The 18,184-nt window shown below is 38.6% G+C and overlaps 1 protein-coding gene across 1 annotated transcript in view; it reads left to right on the top strand.

Moving 5' to 3' along the window:
- LOC136866091 (platelet-derived growth factor receptor alpha) overlaps positions 1–18,184 on the top strand; it is a 178,174-nt gene that overhangs the window by 121,671 nt on the left and 38,319 nt on the right. The window contains exons 11-13 of the mRNA XM_067142754.2: positions 6,422–6,544; positions 8,240–8,369; positions 9,185–9,266. Of these exons, the coding sequence (XP_066998855.2) occupies positions 6,422–6,544; positions 8,240–8,369; positions 9,185–9,266 (335 nt within the window). The remainder of the gene's footprint in view (positions 1–6,421; positions 6,545–8,239; positions 8,370–9,184; positions 9,267–18,184) is intronic.

The raw sequence follows: 18,184 nt of genomic DNA, 5'->3' as shown, positions 1-18,184 counted from the left end.
CCAAGAATTTTAATACTGAACTGAGAGGTAGAAAGGGGCTCGCTCAACCTCATGAGGTCAATTGAAAAGCTGTTCAATATGAGATACAGTAAACCCAGTCCAGGAAGCCAGGTAATATTGGCTAAAGGTGTTGTCACACTGACCTTACAATGTCCAATGTTCGTAGGCCCCTTAGCTGGGCAGCAGTAGTCATGGAAAATCAATCTCCTTAATGAACTGTATGTGTCATAAGGGAGGGGGAGGGAGGAGTTCATTAGAAAAACTACACCAGTTACCATACTTCTCTCAGGTGAAAATGAAAATGAATGAAAACCTACAACCTGTTTTCCAGTCATTGACTGGGTCAGGGATGTAATGAATGAATCATATATAGGCTATTATTACGATGGGGTCGCCACTCCCAAAGTGATATATTAATGAATGATAGATGCTACGAAATGAGATGGAGAGTGTTGCTGGAATGAAAGATGACAGGGAAAACCGGAGTACCCAGAGAAAAACCTGTCCCACCTCCGCTTTGTCCAGCACAAATCTAAGATGGAATGACCGGGATTTGAACCACGGTATCCAGCGGTGAGAGGCCGATGCGCTGCCGCCTGCGCCACGGAGGCTTCACTTCTCTCAGGTACGGTACGAAAATGAATTAGTATGTGGATAGATTTGGAGAGTCTGGGAAGTTGGGTTAGGATTGTGTAACCACCATGGAAGAGAACAGATATGCATGTGATAGATTTTATACCCCAATAAGTCATTTAGTAGTGAGGCAGAACTGATAGGTGACTTAATTGCAAGGACTGGAAATTGAACACAGGAGTGTTAGGGGGTATTGAGTAAGCATGGGGAAGATGTGGAAGTAAATAGGAATGGGAGATGTTCACTGGATGTCTACTGAAGTAGGATTAGCCATTGTAAATATATATACGTTCATTCATAATAGTCTGTATTAACTGACTTTGAATTCAGGAAATCTGTAAAAAATGTTAGCTATTGTCTTAACACGTTCCGTGCGGTTCGGGTCACCATGTGCCCCAAAACATGTTACTCTTCTCCGTCGGTGCGAACTTCCCAGAATTGCGAAGTAAGTAACTACGTCCTAGTTACGAATTTCCGTTAACTAATGGCAACCTAGTGTCCCAATTGAAGTAAAGGATCGAGGCATACTGCTAGTTTTGATTGGCCCACCGGTGACCCGAAGGAAGTTTTTTTCATCTTCCATTCATATCGCTTCGGGTCACCCTGAGTCCCGATTGTTGTCTGACCTATATTTTTACGCAGGAATCGCTTAGCGCGGTTACGGTTAATGAAGCCTAGAGTGTTGCTTCCCACAGATGGTAGATTGTTGTTTAAGGAGTAACCCTTCTGTTATCTGATTTCTACATTGCTCTTAGGAAAGCCTATAGAGGTTACTGGAGTAGTTATTGATATATTTATTATCTTCTGAATATAATATTTACAAGCAATTTCACGTCCTTTTTAGGTATGGAGCTTTCACATTCTGACACACCGGTGGCACGGAAAAGAAAAAGGGTTAGGACAGCACTGGGGTAGGCTTATATCACGTTCCGTGCGGTTCGGGTCACCATGTGCCCCGAAATATGTTACTCTTATCCGTCGGTGCGAACTTCTCAGAATTGCGAAGTAAGTAACTACGTCCTAGTTATGAATTTCCATTAACTAATCAACAACATAGTGTTCCAATGGAAGTAAAGGATCGAGGCATACTGCTAGTTCTGATCGGGCCACCGGTGACCCAATTATTTCTGGGGTCATTTCTGTTTCACGCAATTGTTGAATCGGAACACTGTCGCACAGGTAAATATGCTGGAATGTCTCCTCAACAATAACGCACACAACAAGTGCACATGCATGGTTTAGGATGTCATACTAGGGAGTAAACAAAGTCAAATTCGTCAGGTCACCGGTGACCCGAACCGATAATAACTAAAGGCAGCATTGGGTCACCAGTGGGCCGATACGACGTAACATTAAGTCATCGAAATTCACTGCCGCAGGGAACGTGTTAAGATACCAAACACTATCCATTCTGTAGAGAATAAGGGAGGAAAAGCTTCAGCAAAATGATGTTAGATGAAAACACATGGCAGTGTCAGTTCCAGATTTATAAACAGGCTTAGGGTGCCAAATTCTGACGGGCTCAAATTTCTGCTGTATGCAATAGCCCTATTCCACATCAAGATCTCCCCCATCATGACATACACATTAGAGATTATCTGGGAGTACGTAACAAAGGACAACCTAGTTGTACTAGAACGAGTGAAAGCCACGTATCTCAAGAAAGCTCTCTGCCTGGCAAAGAATGCTCCTTCGAGGTTAACCTATAAACTGACAATACAACACTTCTATATAGAAGATCTGTGATTAAGATTATCATTGCCTTCCACAACAACACCAAGCCTTACTTCAAGAGCTACAGGATAAAAAAAGGCCAATATTTGGATAGATTTCTTCCGAACAAACGCCATGATGACGTCGGAATGGAAGAATTCTGGCTATGGCCTGTGACACAGCATGACACGCTTCGCGGTCCATGGATTTCACTATAAAATGTGCAATAGAAAGTACTTCCACGAACCAGATGAAAAGTGTATTTGTGAACTGTGTGGAAAAATTTGCCAACAGTATCACGCAGAGCTGTGCTCCAAAAGAACAGTATGTCTAGTTGAACTATACAATTAAGATAATTTATCTTTCATATATGCACATTGTGTGCTATCCTCCTATAATAATAATAAATTTCTGCTGTATGAAGAATATTTTAATATAAAGAAATAATATTTTACTGGTAATTTATTTACTTTATAATTCAAATTAAATAGTTACTATAATTGTAAATAAATAATAAAGCAATAACTATCATAGTTATTTTTTTTTTTTAATTTCACAAACAGTATTTTTAAATAATTTTGAACATCATTAAGTAAAGGTGCTTTATACCAGTTTCTTCACTTTTCAGAATGTGTGCTGTTTCAACATTATCCTAATCAGGAACATTTATAAATACATGTCTCGCCAGGGTTAGTTGGTACAGGAGGGAGTAGATCATACAGCCAATGAGTCAATGCTAAGCGGTAAATAATCCAACTCTCTAAAGGGCCAACGGCTTCGGGCAGAGGTGCCCCTTTAATCAGGTGCTAGACCTCCAGCAGTGGAAATGCCATTGAAATCCAGCATGCAGCATCTGTTGTCCAGACTAGAGGTGGCTGCAAAATGCATCTGTTCTCCAAGTTAGGGGTGGCTTCATTCAAACCTGGCAGTTAGCCTTTGTGTGTAACAAACCTGTATGAAGTACCAAAATGGATCAGGACAAGGAGAGGTGAAATGGATATCAATGATGCACTGCCTAAACTAGGAAGCCCCCAGGACATGGGTGACAGAAGAAGAAGAAGAAATATTTATAAATATTTTAGAATATTTCATTTTAGGAAAGTATTCTGGGAAAATTCCTGGAATATTTTGTGCTATTAGGATATGAAAGGACAGGTGGAGAGGTGGTTGGTCCTGACATTGGACATGTATTGAAGTTTGAGGGTAATTTACCAATGTATTACTGTTAATTTAACTTGGTGCGCAAAATAAAACTGGCCCAGAAAATAGAACTGATGTGGGATTGACCCTTTGTTAACGAACATCATAGAAGATGCTGGAAATGGCCTCATCTGAAGAAATGAAAAACTGATGATCCAGAAGTCCTGACACCACTTCACTCAGAAACCACCAGCAGAACTCAACATGCGAAGGTTTGTCTGGATACGTTAATGCATGCACAACAGCAAATTTATAAGGATACAGATCCTTTTTGATAATGTTTGGACACTACGATTTCTTGCACAGATAAATGGCATCGAGATTTCGTCCGATTTCGTTTCAGGCTTTCCTTCACTCAAGCAATATTTTCTGGTGTTCAAACTCTTTTTGGATAATTACAATTTGTATTTGCTACAGAGCCTATTACACGCCATTAAGTTTAGCATTGCAGACTTTGCTGGAGGTTTTTCTAAAACACTTCCAGTCTAAAATTCTTACACAAACAGTTCCGCTCAGGTTTTCCACTAATTGTGCTTCAGGTAACACTCTACACTGAACACATAATGTTTTATTGTGAGCACCATTTTGTGTTTCAACTGGTCATCAAACACATCTGCTCCTCTCACTCACACGTAATGCCACAGGGATGTACTCGGGAGATGCACATGCGCAGTTTCGCAGGCGATGTTTTAAATTTTTATTCTGAAAATGCTGCATTGAAAATCTTCATACAGACTGGGTGAGCAAATGTTATAACATTTTCATGTTTTGTGTTTTCATCAAGACTTAAGACTGAACTATTAATTATTCTATGCCCTTCTGGCTTTCATTCTAACTGAGTCCTTCAGATTGATATCTTTATTATTCTTCAACTTTTCATGGTGGACTACATCTGGACAAATGTTAGAAGTGTTGCCACATCCTGAACTTTTTCTTGAGGCTGGAGCGGTCGCTCTCACTACTAACTGATAGGGTTCAAGCAGCCTGGAAAAATTCCTCCCCCCCTTGCTTCCCTTCTCTGCCTATCTCCTTTTTTTTTTCTTTCCATGGTATTAACTTGTATATTTCTGTCTTGTAACGTGCTCTAACTCTCTATTTTACGTGCCCCCTTTTGGGTTTGATATTTGATTGTAAGTGTGGCCTTTAATCACTATTGTCAAATTGTATTAATCCCCTGCTTTCTTTCTTAATCAGTATCATTTTAAAAAAAATATATAAAAAATATATAATAATTGTGGTTCTCTGCCGATTACGGGTCTTGGGTTTTTGCAGAAACTTATTGGTGTTGTTCGTAAGAATTTTTGATCAAGATTTGTCTCGATCATATTCTATTGTAAAAAGGATCGAGCCCTTACTAAAATCTTTGTGATTCCTATTCTTGGATTGTTGCACTCTACCTGTTCTAGTCATTTATGGTTGAAATATAACTTACTTAAATTGATTCCCTTTTCTTTAATTCTTGTTTGTTGTGTGCTCCCTCCCCTCTGTTCTCTTTTTTTTGGACTCTGTACTTGCCACGGACGGCCCTCTTGGTCGGCCCGCCGAAGATCCATTGACTCTGCTGATTGATAAATGTCATGTTTAACACATTAGTTTTGGCGTTGCCATAATCTAACGAAATTTATGGTTTTGGGTATCTGACATATGCCCTTCCGTGGTCTGACAAGTTCCCACCAGTGAAATGATACCTGCTTGCCTTAGGTGCTGAGCAGCTCGAAATGTATACTGTTTGATGATCCTTAGTGCCATGGGTCGACCGCTTTTCATTACCTGTGCTGTGATTTACATCATTTTTGTTATTTCTATAAATAGACCATTTATTGATTCCACATATTATTTCTTTCCGCCACAGCAGACATATGTCAGCAAACAATTGGTGCATTGGAATCATGCTTTCCAGCATTTCATTCATTAACAAGGGTAAATTCCACATCAGTCATATAAATATTTTCTGGGTCAGTTTTATTTTTCCCATCCTGTATATCCCCTCTAAAACTCCCCGACTTAGCACATACAAATGTTGTGGTAATGCCCATCAGTTCTTTGCAAGTGGCAACACTAATACACGAGCACTACTCGTATGCTGCTCATGTGTAGATTCTAGAAGATCTTTCCAGGTCAGTGAGTTAATTAAATATTCACATTATAATTAATGGTTTTATATAGACAAGTAATTCATTATTATACCATACATTTAAAGAAAAACATATTTTTAACATTTCACTTCAAAATCTTATCTTACAAATCCTCATTTTGTAGATCAATAATCAACTACTCCTAATCCTTAAATATTGAGATTTATTACTATTCTGTAGGCTTCACTTATAATACATTAGCAGGGAGCACCAAAACAGGCTATACCCAGTGCGCCAAACATCCTAAATCCAGGACTGGGCAGTATATGAGAATATAACTCAAGCTCTGTAATGTGTCATCTTGATATGCATCTTTGATTACTCTTCATTAATAATATTACCTCTGTCATGTTTGAACCCATAGTCTTGGAAAGCTAACATTCTATTGCTGATACAGTAAAAACGAAAATGAAATGGTGTATGGCTTTTAGTGTTGGGAGTGTCCGAGGACAAGTTCGGCTTGCCAGATGCAGGTCTTTTGATTTGACTCCCGTATGTGACCTGCGCGTCATGATGAGGATGAAATGATGATGAAGACGACATATACACCCAGCCCCCGTGTCAGCGAAATTAACCAATTATAGTTAAAATTCCCAACCCTGCTGGGAATGAACCGGGACCCCTGTGACCTAAGGCCAGCACGCTAACCATTTAGCCATGGAGCCGGATGCTGATACAGTTATCTGAATTGAATGTCTTGATATTTTTGAAATGGAAAATATTCTATATCATGTTTGCAGGTGATGCATGGGGATTTAGCTGCTAGAAACATTCTTCTTGCTGAAGATAATATCGTGAAGATCTGTGACTTTGGGTTGGCTAAGAGTATTTATAAGTCAGAAAACTACAAAAAGAAAGGAGATGTAAGTACTGTTATTTGCTTGATATATATATTTCTCAATCCTAGCTCTCCGTAAGATGGCTCGTAGCTCAGTTACTCAAGGATGTGCAATTGAATCAGTCAATTGGCATTTAGTTTTTTAATCTGGTGATAGTTGGAAGGATGTAAGCATGTATCATCATCATTATCATCATCATCATTATTAAACTAGTATAAAATTGTTTCCTAATATGTACAAAAGGAACAGGATACTGAAAGAGCAAGAATGAATATAATTAGATATATCTCATGCTAATATTGACGCAAGTGTGATAAATGGATATAACTTGAAAACAATATTCTCTCACCCATGGGTAAATAATGCAAGTATCAAGTTTTAATTATTATTTTATTATGATTATTATTATTATGACTTGTGATGTATATCCACTTATTAGTATCATTATTAGTTTACGATCGCATTATTTGTGAGGTTATGTCATGAAACATTTGCTGTATATAGATATTTGTATGATTTATTGTTTAGTAAGAGTCATAGTTTGTTTTTTTATTTTTTTTAATTTTTGCTATTTGCTTTACGTCGCACCAACACAGTTAGGTCTTATGGCGACGATGGGACAGGGAGGGGCTAGGAGTTGGAAGGAAGTGGCCGTGGCCTTAGTTAAGGTACAACCCCAGCATTTGCCTGGTGTGAAAATGGGGAAACCACAGAAAACCATTTTCAGGGCTGCCGACAGTGGGACTCGAACCCACTATCTCCCGAATACTGGATACTGGCCGCACTTAAGCAACTGCAGCTATCCAGCTCGGTAAGAGTCATAGTTTAACAGGAGTTGTTCTGACCAGATGTGCGTCATGCTAATGAGTGTTTGAAGTATGTGAACTAGTTTAGTAAAGTTGGTAGTTGACATGCAGTGGCTGCAGTCTCCATATGTTCATGATAGGCAGTTATTTAAATGGTGGCTTGTTGATGTTCTTGGAGTGAAGTGTTTTGTTTGTGATACAGTGATTAAATGTATGTGTGTTTAATTTGTGAATAATTGTAAATAAATCCATGTACGCAAGGTGACAGCATTTTATGTGCATCATTGTGGATACTACAACAACATGTAAGTGTTCACAAATGTGGGAGTGGCATACCTTATCGTGTTCAACTCGGTACTGGTAACCTATGCCATGGCATCCCCTATGGTCTGGATACATGCAATGATAAGGTCTACAATGATTCTCACAGGCAATGAATTTACTCTGGTTGATCAGTCAGTTAAAAATAATTTGAAAAATAACATAACTCTCCAGTATTTCCTATCTAATAGAAATGTTTCTGGTTATCATCTACTTTGAGGTTAATGATTTTGGTTTCTTGCCCCCAAAAGTTAATCTTGACATCTGCTTATTAAATACTTTTTTCTTAATTGTATGTCCAACCCTTGTCCCATTTCTTTATGGGGTCAGGTATGAAGCAAGATGAATCTTCATAGTAAGATTATTGTGTTAATTATATTATCAATACCGGTATATAAAATAAATATTGTTCATATGAATTGATTAGGAGGCCAGTCTTTTGATTCCCTGATTGGGGCAGCTATCAGGTGGATTATCTCTCTCTCTCTCTCCACACTGTTTTCACCCACCATATTATGTTATTTGACTGCTCTGTTGCACTTGTAAAACCTTTCACTTTTCACTGTAGCATATCATGCGTTTTATTATACAGGGTCCTCTTCCAATAAAGTGGATGGCACTGGAATCCATAAGAGATCGTATCTTCTCAACGCAGTCCGATATATGGTCATATGGCATTGTTCTTTGGGAATTGTTTTCTCTGGCTACAACTCCATATCCAGGTATGTCCTAAATACATTTTAATCACTATCTATGCAATAGAAAGTGATAAAGGAATACGTGTTTCATACAGAATACACCATTAGGGATTCAAGAAAATAAAATAGCAACAGGACTTCCATTCCTGAAAGGGCTCATGACCTTATGGTTCACTCACCTTCCATCAGAAATGAATACTAGGTTAATTCCTGGTGGTAAAGGTAATGAGAAATAGGCTAACTGCTCACACCCACTCAGTGTCAAAGTTACACAGTGTGAAAGCCTTCATAAGTCTACATGGCCTGTAGGAGATAGTTCTGCTTCTTTTTTGCTTTTCTTCACAAGCAATCATTCATTCATAAACCAAATATCTATTAAATGCAATAAAAACTTTTCATTCTGTCAAACACACAGCAATTACAATATAAATTATAACACTATAAACATACCTGTAAAATATACACAAATATACAAAGAATGACATGTTTCATTCTACAAGAACATCCTCAGATTCTATCAAATCACTTAAAAACAAGCTTATATATGTACAGTATTGTTTACGTTGTGTAAACTTGTCAATGATAGATAGTTTAGTGGTAACATGAACCAGTAATGGCAAAAATAAAATAAATTTACAAGTATTAATATAATGGAAAACTTCAGGATTACATCTTCATTGGTTAGAGAGATGAGACTCTAGAGTGAGATAAACTATTCTCAATTACCAAATATTATTAACACCCAAAAATACTTATTTTGCTGTTTGACTCATATATAATACCGTATTCTTCATATTTGCAGTTCTTGTTCTCACTGTGACTTTGATCCCATATTCCAGGTATGCAGCCAAATGAAGAATTCTACAACAAGTTGGTGTCAGGTTATAGAATGAAGAAGCCAGAATATGCTACTGATGATATGTAAGTGTTAACATGGCCTTCCTTTATAAACACACAATATTATATAAAGTGCCTATGTTAAGGATTTCCATACACTGTGATCCAAATTGGCTAAAAGATACTTAAAAGCATTCCATATCATAAAATTCTATGGACAGTTCTGCTTATTTTAATGCTAGGAAATAACTTATACCATCACCCTTTTAGTAGTTTCCTTCTGTACAAGACCGCCAGACCCCGTCAGTTCTAGAATTTTTTTGAATGCTTCCAAGAAGTTGTGTTCTTTGAGAATCCCTAGTATCTCCTGTAATTTGCTCTTGATCTCTTCAGGTTGTCAAATAGCAGAATTTCAGCTTGTTCTTCATTTTTGGAATACAAAAATCATGGCAGAAGGGAGGTGTAGAAGATGACAGTTGTTTTAAAACCTACTGAATGGCTCTAATGTGGTGATGAGTTTTCTTGACACCAGAGTTCATGACTACATCTCCTAGTGGTTATTGCAAAACATTATCAAACAGGCAATTTTTGGTTTGGTCTAAAGACTAATAATTTTGGCTCAATTCCATTTATATCAAAGAAAATGATGAGCATCCTTTAAACATACCTGGTATTCCTCATGACATATGTAGATTGAAGAGGGGTCATGATTGATCTAGTGGCTTCATTGCTGACTTTCCATCCAGATGACTGAAATTTGTATCCCACTGACTGTGGGGTGGAATACTAAAAGTTCAATACCTATCTGTCTTTCTTTTATAATATATAATTTCCATTTGTTTTGGAAAGACCTCCTGTATTTACAGGTTGCCGCTAAGAACAAGGTAAAACATATCAATTTTCTGTAAATATCTATTAATTAAAGAAATTTCAAAATTAGATGTAGAGGTGGTGCCTCAGGATCTTGATGGAGCCTCGGAGGACGAGGGTCGCGATTTCGGGGATGAACTTCATTGGGAGTTGGAAGCACTTCCATGTGGCGACGAAGTGACGAGGTATGGTACCGCGAGCTCCGACCATTATCCCTATTATTTCAATTTCCAGAAGGTGGTATTTAGATTTGTAGTAAGGGATAGTGGGTTTTTATTTGTTAATCTTTTCTAGATTAACCTCCTCTGGCTGACTGCTATGGTGCTCGAACCTGACAGTCGGATCTAATATGAATCCTTGAGAGCTGTTGTCTTTAAAGGCCATGATGTCAATTCTCTGCGAACTACCATTTATAGCCAGTCCGTGTACCTCCTCATGTACATTGAAACCCTTCTTTCTCAGTTCTTTGGCAATGAAGGATCTGATCTGGTTGTGCTGCGTGTTTCTTAGGAGCTCCTTGCATGTGCAGAATCCCAGGACATGACCAAGAGTTTCTTTCTCTCCGTGGCAATGCCGACAGAGGTTGTTGTCCAGGGATCTGCCTGGCACCAAGCGCACTGCAGAAACATTAGCAGTGTTGTACCAACCACTGATAGCCAATATGCACCAGTAGAGCACTTTAGAATCTATAAAAGGTGGTTCATTGCCCAAGAAGATTAGGTAGTAAGAGCAGGGATGAATACCAGTACTCTGCAAGTTCTTTTTAATATAACTCTGTTCGGTGAAATCTGCTTTTGATGGAAAATCCAAAGCAATGAACAAGGAAAGTATAATAGCTCCTACTCAGACCACTGACTCACAAACTGCACACCAATTAACATTTTAGATACCCATTATAATCACACACACATGTACCATAGAAGAAACATAGGGAAAAAGCATTGAAACTTCTCAAAAGTCAGAGAACAGAAGATTTCCAATAAATTGATTAAATCACAAATTGCACTCCTATCTATTAACTATCATCAAAACCCATGTGAGCTATGAAATAAATATTAAAATTGAAGCTTGTCAATTCAAAAATCATCAAAAGTGTGTAATTAAAACTGTATATTCCTTCTCACCAAGGACTCCTTCCTAACTTATCATAGAATGATCAGGTTTTGCTCCACTTTAGGTATACCAGTACATTGAAGTATCTGTAACAACTTTTGTTTACAAATGTCTTCAATTGTCATGTAGAGGAATTTGGGTTAAATCAATAACTATTGGATACAATATTAACACATTATATTACAGTATTTAACACTACAGTACACTGCACTAGAAATATATGTCAATCTTCACATAATGCCACATCAGTACCCAGATGAAAGTGCCCTTGACTGTGCTAAGCTTTTAAGTTTTCTTATCGTGCCTGTTCCTATGCTAAGTATGCTATTAGGCGAGATGGTAATGAGATAAATAGTATTAGAAATAGGTATTAAGAGCCAAGAGAAAATTGCTTAAGCAGAAATAGAAAGATTCCTACAGGTAAAACCTAACAAGTTCTACATAGCACGTGCAAGAATGTGGGTCGGATACTCCAGAGGTTGTGTTTGTTAAGATTATGTATCCAAGCAGTGTTTGAATTGTTCAGGGGATCCATCTATATCAGTACTGCTGTAAAGAGTGCAGGCCTTGCCAGCTACCAAGCCATGTTGTTAGAAATCCTGAGACCTGCAATACAGCCTGATCTCCATGGGGTCTCCTGTACCAAGTCTCCAATCCCGGAAAATGACATCTTGTCTGCTAAGATGGGGGCCTGATTGCAATAGTGAGTATATGGTAACAAGCCTCCTTCCTCTCTCCCCACATCATGGCCCAGTAAACAGGGCAGCTGTGATAAGATGCCTAGTGGCTTCCCACGCAGTTGACACAACCAACACCTCCCTTGGTGCCGAACATGCTTTGTAGTGGTGGTCAGCAGAACAGTGATTGTATCAGTCAGGGAGCCCATAAGAACTCTGATATTGACCCCACCTCAGGAGAAGTGCTACATGAGCCGTTAAGGGGGATGGTTCATTCTCATGTGGGATCCTGCTGGGGTCCTCTCCTGGTTGATCTACCTATCTTGGTGGAAGTGTAGGTTGCCTGTGTGTGGTCTTCTCCTGCTGGGCCAGTTCCTTCTCATTCCTGGTGTGGTGGTGGCTTCCTGTCATTGCTCTCTACAGCTGGTTTCCTTGCTGGATCCTTATTCTGGTGGTGTCCCAGTTCTTGACTAATGGGTGATGAGGGCACATTACCCTCGATGTCATCCCAGTCCTTGCCCAAATGGTCGGCCCATGGTGGTGGTGGACATTCCTGGTAGATGGCCTTGATCGTATGCATCCATCTTACTAAACTATGCTGCATGACCCAAGTCACAAAGGTAGGGTGCATCCCCATCCACACCGGTGCTCCCATCCACGGCCTCGACAAAATCCAAGAGATACAAGTTGGTTTCAGCCTCTTCTCCCTCCTGGCTGTCTGCTTGGTGCTTTGCCAGACCTGGTCCAGTTCGGTCCCAAACACCTCTGGGTGGATGTCCGAGGACTGGGGCAGGAAGACCAATGTCACAGTTCGGGTCACCACCACCGTGATATTTTGTATGTTCATATATATGTAAGTACCATTTTGATATAGAAAAAAAGTGATCCCATTGTTTAAATAATTCATCTTTTTACATGAAAGCCTGTACCTTAAACTACTTCTCAACATAAGTTCCAAGCATATTAAGGCACTTGTCATGTCGTGAAACCAGCTTCTGAATTCCATCCTCATAGATATCTGCCGCCTGATGTGTCAGCCACTGCCACGCGGTCATTTTTAGGTCATCATCATCATCAACGTCGTGACATTGACCTCCTAAATGCTGTTTCAAGTGCAGGAACAAGTGGTAGTCACTAGGTCATGATATGGAGAATGATCAAATTGTTCCCAACCAAATGAAGCAATGAGGTCTCGTATTCAATTAGCCATATGAGGTCGCGCATTGTCATGAAGCAAAAGAATCCCCCTTGAGAGGATGCCATGCCGTTTGTTTTGGATCACGTGAGCACAGCTTCTGATAATCTAAGCGCTCTGACACAATTGCATAAAGAACACTCCTTGAAATTTCAGGCAACTCATAACTTAATGGTGAAATCATAAACCATCTGTTTTCTTCAACCTTTGCATCAACTTCCTTAAATGCTCTAACCCATTCTCTTGCCATTCCTTCACTGATAGTGTGTTCTTCATACACTTCACTAATCTGCCGATGAATTTCAACAGCTTCCCCACCTTTTCCATTTAGAAAACGAATCACAGCATGTACTTCACACTCAGCGGGACTGTCAAGTGTCGGAAGCATTTTCAATTCACACAAATAAATACGGGTGAATACTTCTGTAATGGCATTTGTGGTTAGCCTACAGATGTACCGTCTCAGGGGGGCACCCCGTGGTCTTAACCGAAGCAAAGTTCACGACAGAGGATCTAGCGCAGTAGTCTGGTGTCATTCATATGGCGCACATGTCCTGCCCATCTGAGGCGATGAGCAATGACCAATGCTTCTACACTCTTAGCACAAGCTTTCTCTAGAACTTCAACATTAGAGACATAGTTTTCTCACTTGATGTTCATGATGGAGCGTAGTTTTTGCTGGTGAAAGCGCTCCAGCTTTTTGATGTCACGGCGGTATAAGGTCCCCCATGAGACATTTCAAAGACCAACTGAAACAGACCTTAAAGATGGCATAAATAAACCCACAAACCTGGGAAACATTTGCCAAGGGCTGTTTACTTTGGCGGCAAAGTGTCTGTGCCTCAGTTCAGCATTTCGAACAAAAATGCCACAGGCATGAAGATATGAAGTGACAGGAACGCAAACTTTGCAAAACTCGGTCAATATCTCCCCTGTCCCTCAGCTGCACGATGTGTGGACATATGTTCTATGCAAGAATTGGCCTGTACAGTCACCGGAAATTTAAATACAAACTGCTGTGAATTGAAGTGAGCTATTAGCCAGGAAATCTGCAAACTCAGAAACGAGTAACTGCCAATGACACAGATGTACGTACTGAGTACGCATGCTTTGAACGACTACCAAAGTGTTGCAAAGGGCATATTTAAAAATGGTACTTACTTAAAAAATATGCTCCATATACCAAACAACGCTCTTGACATCTTCATATGAGACGTGCAATGGGGTATATGCCTTATACTCTAGGCGATGGTACTGTAGTATCGCCAGTTACTGCGAGTCAACGAAGGTAGGCTGGAGTTTAAAGTCATCCATGTTAACTTCTGCAAGTTATCCCATGATGACCTCTTGATGCTGTGAATCTGAATTGGGTGCCATCTCTCCTGAAATAATTTCTACAGACTTACTAGTATTGAAAAGTACTTAGACAAATTGCTCCTGGCAAGAAGTATCCATCTCCTTTCCTGACCAGATAGCTTCTCCTGACTTTTATGATTCCTCCCCATGCCTTTTATAGCTGTAAAGACCAAATAATACATGCACAGAATAAAAATATCATAAAATGAATAAGCACAAGTTCTGCAACATTCCAATATTTATCACAACAAATTCATCTTAACCCTTGTTTTAACACTCGATATGTCTCTATTCTTGTAAATCCCAGAAACCTATCCACCAACTATGGAACTACTATGTTTTGAAAATAAGTATACAACACATTTATTTCATAACATAATAACAGAAAGAAAAAAGAACAACGTGTCACATCACAAGATAGCGATATCTACAACAGTTACAACAGTTCTCCCCCACTAATTTGAGTCTCCTATGAGAAGTTTTATTTCTTTTAAAGACATAATTATGCAGAACTGTAGAGAGACTACACTTTAATATAACTGATTATATTGAAGATTAACAAGATACCCGTGCTTCGCTATGGTATCATCCTGAAATTTATAATTGGATGCTTTACGTTTTATATATAATCTGCCAAAATGCGCTATCTGACTCGTTTTCTGAGAGAATCTGCCAAAATTTGTGATCTGACTCGTTTTCTGAGAGATTACGGCAAAGTTCCTCCCATTTTATTATTATTATTATTATTATTATTATTATTATTATTATTATTATTATTATTATTATTATTATTGTTCTGGAACCCACAGAGGGATGCAAGATGGCTACTTGGTGGTAAATTACATCTGCTGCCATTGTCATTGCTGAAAATGTGACCAGCACCATTGTCGCGGTTAGGCAAGTGCGCAAGATTTCTGGCGATGCGAATAACATACTTCCATGCATTACTGACCTTACTATAGAGGTGAACAATTCCTATCGTTTATTTCAAATGTGTTTAAATTTTTATTTATATGCCAGGAGAATCTACTGTAATCTAAGAACATTCTTCAAAGGAAAAGATGGGTCTACAAAACGAACCCAGGAAAGATTAAAAATGATCTGTTTATGATCAGAATAAGTACACTGAAAATCCACAGCGTGTTTCCAGTCATTCGACCGGGTCAGTAATGGAATGAATAAAGCCCCCATCTAGCAGCGAGGATAGGAATTGTGCCGGCTGCCGAGGCCTGTCGCACTCCTCTGGGGCAATGATTAATGAATGACAAATAAAATGAAATGATATTGGAGAGTGTTGCCGGAATGAATGATGACAGGGAAAACCGGAGTACCGGGAGAAAAACCTGTCCCGCCTCCACTTTGTCCAGCACAAATCTCACATGGAGTGACCAGGATTTGAACCACGGAACCCAGCGGTGAGAGCCGGTGCGCTGCCGTGTGAGCCACGGAGGTTCCATATAAGTACATTATGAACGGTAAAATCAATTGGTCTCACCTCTTTTTTTTCATCCCACTGCCGTTGATTTACACTCCCTCCCCAAAAGTAGGCGCGTTCCTTTTTGTTTAAAGAAGATTCCAAATACCAATGTTCACATCTGTTACATTCAGTTTTGAGATATGAGAATCCCCATAAACATAATTACCTGTTTTTCACTTCCTTTCACACTATCCCCCTTAAGTGAATTTTTTGGCAAAAATACTTGTTTCTAAATATTCTAAATACCAATTATCACAACTCCAACATCTTCAGTTTTTGAGATATGTGTCCTCATGAAAGGAGTTTAACTCCTTTTCACTCCCGCCCTCCAAGATGATCCCCCCAAAAAAACGTGTTTTTGTTTGTTTTTAAAGGAGATCCAAATACCAGTTTTCACGTCTGTAACAACTTTAGTTTTTATTAGATGAAAGTATCCTCATACAATTAATTCAATTCATTTTTCAATTCTTTCACCCCCCCCCCCCCCCCTTCATTGGATTTTCCCAGAATACGTGCTTCTTTACTTTTAAAGCAAATTCTAAATATCAGTGTTTATGTCTGTAACATTTAACATTTCTGAGATATACTGCAGATGTAATCTTTCTAAAAATTAACCCCAAATTCTCACTCCTGTTTAACCCCCATTAATTGGATTTTCCTAAAACAAAAAATACGTGTTTCTTTATTATTAAAGGAGATCCCATATACAAATTTTCAGGTCTGTAATATCTTCACTTTCTGAGATATAAGTATCCGCATTAAAAGCATTCAACCCCTTATTCACCCTTTTTCACCCCTCCTATTGGGATTTTCAGAAAACAAAAAAATACATGCTTCTTTATTTTTAAGGGAGATTCTAAATATAAATTTTTACATCTCTAAATTGTTAATATTTTGAGATATAGATACACTCATTTTAAAATTTCACCCCCTTTTTCACCCCTCCACTATTTGTATTTTCCAGAAAGAAATAGTACATGTTTCTTTATTTTTAAAGGAGACCCCAAATACCAATTTTCAGGTCTGTAATTCTTCAGTTTCCAAGATATAAGTGTACTCATTAAAGGCATTCAGCCATTTTCACCCCTTTTCACCCCTCCTATTAGGATTTTTAAAAACTAAAAAATACATGTTTCTTTATTCTTAAAGGAGATTCCAAATACCAATTTTTACATCTGTAAATTTTAAAATTTATGACATATAGATACACTGATTTTCAAAATTCAGCCCCTTTTCAGCCCCCATTATTTGGATTTTCCAAAAACGAAAAAATAACTGTTTTTTAAAAAAAAAGGAGATCCCAAATACCAATTTTCAGGTCTGTAATATTTTCAGTTTCTGAAATACAAGTAGCCTTATTAAATGCATTCAACCCCTTTTCACCCTTTTCCACCCCTCCTATTGGGATTTTCCAAAAAGAAAAAAATACGTGTTTCTTTATTTTCAAAGGATATTCTAAATGCCAATTTTTACATCTGTAAACCTATAAAGTATTGAGATATAGATACACTCATTTTAAAAATTAACGCCCCTTTTAACCCCCTTAGCGACGGAATATCCAAAAATCCACCCTTAGCAAGCATCTACATGTTAATATGAATGTATCCCCAAAATTTCATTTCTTTATGTCCAGTAGTTTTGGCTCGGCGATGATGAATCAGTCAGTCAGTAAGTCAGTCAGTCAGTCAGTCAATCAGTCAGTCAGTCAGGACAAATTCTTTTATATATATAGACTAGCAAGATACCCGTGCTTCGCTACGGTATTATATTGAAATTTATAATTTAATGCTTAACATTTTATATATAATCCGCCGAAATTCACGATCTAACTTGTTTTCCAAGAGAATCCGCCAAAATTCGTGATCTGACTCGTTTTCTGAGATATTACAGCAAAGTTCCTCCCAACTTTTCAATCTTTCTTTCCAGCAATCGATTTCGTACTTCCTGGGCTAGGTCCAGGTATTCCACCCTGCCAGTTGGGTCCCTAAATCTTTGCCATCTTTTCCTATAAGCATTTTAATATGGATCAAATCCTTGAGGAGATCCGGCGTGGTGTCGTCTTGGGTGCCTTGGCGGTACTGAACCCGCGGCCGGACTGCAATCGTAGTCATTACCCGGCCAGGACCCGTTTCCAACATGGTCCGCACATTTTTACGACGGTCCAGAACATTATTATTATGATTATTATTATTAGGGTGGGTGATATTAGTTGAATTTAGGTTATTATTATTAATTTTAATAATAATAATTTTATTGACTTTACATCCCACTAACTACATTTACGGTTTTCGGAGACGTCAAGGTGCCAGAAATT

Source organism: Anabrus simplex, chromosome 3, assembly GCF_040414725.1.
Source record: "Anabrus simplex isolate iqAnaSimp1 chromosome 3, ASM4041472v1, whole genome shotgun sequence".
In the NCBI taxonomy this organism is placed as follows: domain Eukaryota; kingdom Metazoa; phylum Arthropoda; class Insecta; order Orthoptera; family Tettigoniidae; genus Anabrus; species Anabrus simplex.
The sequence above is the reverse complement of the archived record's forward strand: the minus strand, read 5'-3'. Positions and strand labels throughout refer to the sequence as shown.